Source organism: Colobus angolensis, unplaced genomic scaffold (genome assembly GCF_000951035.1).
Source record: "Colobus angolensis palliatus isolate OR3802 unplaced genomic scaffold, Cang.pa_1.0 Scaffold386, whole genome shotgun sequence".
Taxonomy (NCBI): domain Eukaryota; kingdom Metazoa; phylum Chordata; class Mammalia; order Primates; family Cercopithecidae; genus Colobus; species Colobus angolensis.
This window is the reverse complement of record NW_012117221.1, coordinates 2,003,169-2,007,819: the sequence shown is the minus strand read 5'-3', so window position 1 is coordinate 2,007,819 and position 4,651 is coordinate 2,003,169. Positions and strand designations below refer to the sequence as shown.

The 4,651-nt window shown below is 35.7% G+C and overlaps 1 protein-coding gene across 3 annotated transcripts in view; it reads right to left on the bottom strand.

Annotated features, from left to right (window-relative positions):
• MUSK (muscle, skeletal, receptor tyrosine kinase) overlaps nt 1–4,651 on the bottom strand; it is a 132,241-nt gene that overhangs the window by 98,409 nt on the left and 29,181 nt on the right. For all 3 annotated transcript variants that reach the window (XM_011954607.1, XM_011954606.1, XM_011954609.1), the window contains exon 5: nt 2,777–2,918. In XM_011954607.1, the coding sequence (XP_011809997.1) occupies nt 2,777–2,918 (142 nt within the window). The remainder of the gene's footprint in view (nt 1–2,776; nt 2,919–4,651) is intronic.

The window sequence follows — 4,651 nt, the reverse complement described above, 5'->3', positions numbered from 1 at the left end:
TGTTACAGACTTTTAGTGAGGATTAAACAAGATACTCCACATAAAACATTTAGCCTCAATGGAACCTTTTAAAATGTTAGCCTTCCCATTGGACATCCTTTCAAAAAGACATCCATGCTACACCATGCTTGAGTTAGATGTTTCCATCAATAATTCTGTATGTCGCTGTTTGAACTTTTTAAGGCAAGACCAAAGTATAGGATACCTTTGCATTTCCATTGCAGAGATCCAGCAGTCTGAGAATGGCAATCTAGAAAGGGAGCTTTACTTCTGTGTGGTAGGGTGTTTCTTTCACATTTGTTACAGCAAAGATTTAGTTAACACATTGTACTCAATCCATGGCCTGGTATGTTTATCTTTATTAGAGGCTATCAATGACAAAACTGTATCTTTTCCTGTATGCCCATCTGGGTTAAGTGTAGCCCAGCATCAAATGGCACCATAGAGTTCTGCTTCGATATAGCTATTACATAACTAATTTGCAGGGTTACGACTTGATACATACATATGCTCGTCTGCCCCAACTGACCATGGCCCTGCCTCATCATCTTCAGTCCTCATCATTGCCAAACTAGCAGACATCTGCATGTACTTTTGAGGTTTTCCCAGTCATTTCTCAGTTGTTTTTTTTTAAACTTGTTCTGAGTTGTATGTTGAGGTAGCCCTACCTCTAAATAGGTCGTGTCTACATTATATCTTATGAAAATACCTCAACTATTTCTTCAAGTGGAAGTCAACTTTTCAGAGCTTTCAGAGCCAAAGCAAATTTGTTACAATTTTATGTTTTAATCATAATAAATATAGTAGATTCCATTTATTAAATGCTTATTATGTACCAGCAATTGTGCTAAGCATGCCACATATTGTGGCTATTTTAATAGGGACTAAGATGAGGGTAGAAATAGACATGTGTGCTAACATCATATTACCTACAGTTAGGGTAACTTTAAATGATATTATGAGCTCTCAGTACTAGCAAATTTAATACAGTCTCTAGCATATATTAACTTTTAAAGCATTAAGCATGACCATTTAAAGGTTAGGAAAAAAGAGGCAGTATTCAGTGCTACTGACAGGCATGATACAAAATTAAATGGTAACACAAAACCAAACTGTATAATAACTCCAACTAATGGAGTTCGGTGATGATTTTCTCTAGGTCCAAGGTAAAGCAAGTTGTTTTAATACCTATGAAGCTAGTGACCTAAATGATCAGTATTAAATATGATAATACAGAAGACTTATTTTTAATATCTTAAAGAGAAAAACTCTGTGGTATTTTATACAAATGGATAGCATTAATTCTGCATCATTCTTAGACAGAACAAGAAAACACTGGATCTAGGCATTCAGAGATTCAGTGAGTCTGAATGTGTGTCTGGGTGGGTTTGTAGGTTTATTTAGTTTTTACTGAATAAATCACATCAACTGGTTGTTGAATACTGAGCTTTAAACAGCACTGATTATTTAGAAGATATTAAATTACAGCAACTTGCTGAAAATGTGTTTTTATATTCTGACAGCCACTATTCCCACCAACCTCATTATTTTCCATGAGGAATTAATGAACGTTTTATGAGCAATTGGTCCGATGACATAATAAAGATGTTACCTCAATTAGAGGCAAATGTGGGAAACGAGATCATTAAAGATGTGTCAGGAATGTCCATCAAGGAAATAAAAATAATCTTAAAGGGGTTAATAGAAAACTATATGAGTGAGAAGGAAATATGCAGAAAAGTTTAGATTTTGGCCTAAGGAAAGTAGGATAGAATCAAAGCAAAATATGGAGAACTCTTCAAGTCTTTTCCTGATTGAACTGTAATTTGTGCCAGTATGTGATGCTCTAACACTTGTCAATCTGATAAGAGAAAAGCAGAAAAATAGATGATAATTCTTATAGCCAACATTTATTGAGGGTGCATAAAGGACCAGATGCTCTGCTAAACACTATCAACATCTAACTTCATTAAATAGAGCAAACCCCACTTAACAGGTGAGAAAGCTAGGAGCCAAAGATGTTAATTCTCTGGCATACAACAGGAAGAGCTAGGAAGGGTGTGTACTCAGTTTACTCACCTAATAGAGGTGTGCTGGTAGTTCTTCTTTTTAAGCCAAATGTGGTGCAATTTTAGGTCAGGAAGGACCCGACTAACAAGCGAATAGAACACCTAGACCTATTTGGATTCTGATTTCTCAGTGAAGACCTTTCACACCAAGTTATTGAATTAGCTGATTAAAAAATAATTTTAGAAAGAAAAGAAAAACTATTTTGACAACATAACTCATAAAACTGAGATTATTTTTGGCTTTACGATTTGAGTTAATTTTTTTTCCCAAGCTTTGTGATAGAATACTATCTGAAAACAGCTACTTTTTCCCCCTTATCACATCTTTTTAAAGTTGTTCTATATGATGAAAAAGATTAAAATTGTTGTGCCCAAGTTTGTAAATGAGGGAAGAATTGTCCAAACCAGGAAGACATTCTAAAATGGATTTCTATTATTTTACTGTTACAGTAAATTTAGTCTGTTTGGTAAAAATTACCAGTGATTGTGAGTAATCAATGGAATATGACCTTTTATACTAGTGAAAATTTCTTTCTTTTTCAGTTTTCCTATTCTTTTATCATAGGCTTGACCTATGGCCTAATATGTGGAACAACTGAGGGAACTGGGCTGCCCACATCTATTCTCTCCCAAGCCCAAGTGCAGCCTTCACAGTAGAGAGTGAGGCCCCTGGTCACACTGTGAGTGGAACAAATGCAGCTCCTTACCCTCAACTTCCAGCTTCACCACTTTTGAATATGCTGTCCCGAGGCTGTTTTTTGCCACACATCGATACTGTCCTGCATCTTCCTTTTGTACGTTATGAATCCTCAAGCTCCCAGATTCAAGAACTGCAATTCGGGAATTTTCCTGCCAGAGATAGGGACGTGAATTCAAAAATGTTTAAGGGTCTATCAAAGATACATTTGCCAAATATCATCAACTTATTGTCATCACTATTATCATCAAAGATATCACTTTGGCCTTTACTGGGTACTTATTATATAAAACATACAATATTAAATGAAATAGTGCAGGAGTACCTAAGTTAATCTTCACCAGGGTCCTATGAGGTATAGTTTATTTTTATTTTCTTTCATCACATGAGTATATATATAAGGGCTTATTTTACTTCCCCAAAGTCACAGCTAAATCTGATTAAAAGCATTGCTTTTAGAAGGAGGAAATATTGCAGAAGGGGGTGGTGAGGCATACAGAACTACATACTGGGTATAATGTACAGCACTGAGATTTAGATGCACTAAAATCTCAGACTTGGCCACTATACAGTTCATCCGTGTAAACAAAAACCACTAGTACTGCAAAAACTATTGAAATAAAAATAAATAAATGCATTGCTTTTAACTATCAAGTTTACCTTGCACCCTAGATGGTGTCTTTAGAAGAGTACATGTCCTTTGAAATACTAGAAAATTTCACACATAATATTAAAATTACTCTTTAGAGTTTAAGTATTTCATCTGTCTTTTCTGTTTTGGACCCTAAATTCAGTAACATAAGTACAACCACCCTTGTTTGTCATTGTAGGAAATGCACCAAGATTTATAACAAAAGGAAAGCCAGATAATTAGATAATCATTAAAAATTAGCGATATTTATTTTATTTTAGATAAAGCAGAGCTGAATAATTTTATACCTTAGTTCAGTTAATTGACATATGGTGACACCTTTGCATTCCCCATAAAATACACTATGCATTGTGAGAAACATAGTCTGTAATCTTTTAGGTGATACAAAGATGGAAAGACAATAATGATGCCATATAATAATTTATCAATAAATGTGGGGATAAGGTACAAAGGCAGTACAAAATAAGCGTATGGATAATAACTTTTTTTTTGAAATGGAGTCTCATTCTATTGCCCAGGCTAGAGTGCAGGGTGCGATCTTGCAACCTCTGCCTCTCAGTTCAAGTGATTCTCCTGCCTCAGCCTCCTGAGTAGCTGGGATTATAGGCACGCACCACCAAACCCAGCTAATATTTTTAGTAGAGACAGGATTTCGCCATGTTGGCCAGGCTGGTCTTGAACTCCCGACCTCAGGTAATCCGCCTGCCTTGGCATCCTGAAGTGCTGGAATTACAGGTGTGACTACTCTTCGTGACTCAGGAGGGATTTGCCAAGGTATTTGTGTATGAGTCTTGAGTCTTTTCGCCTAACTTCTCTCCAGAGCTCTCATTTCTTTTCTTCCGAACCTTGTCTCCGCCCCTCCTTCCAGAAATTGTCAGTTCTAAAGCCTGGGTTTTAGTGTCTCTTTTTCATCCCCTACGTCTCAGATTCAACATTAAAAAATAAATGACATAACCAGCCAACAAACACAAATGATTCCAGGTTTGCTTTTGCATTGCCTCCTTTTCTTTTTTCTTTAATGTAAACTATAAATTTAATGATAATGTATCAATATTAGTTCACTGGTTGTAACTCATATACCCTGCTAATGCATTATTTTTTCTTATTATTATACTTTAAGTTCTAGGTTACATGTACACAACGTGCAGGTTTGTTACATATGTATACATGTGCCATGTTGGTGTGTGCACCCATTAACTCGTCATTTACATTAGGTATATCTCCTAATGCTAA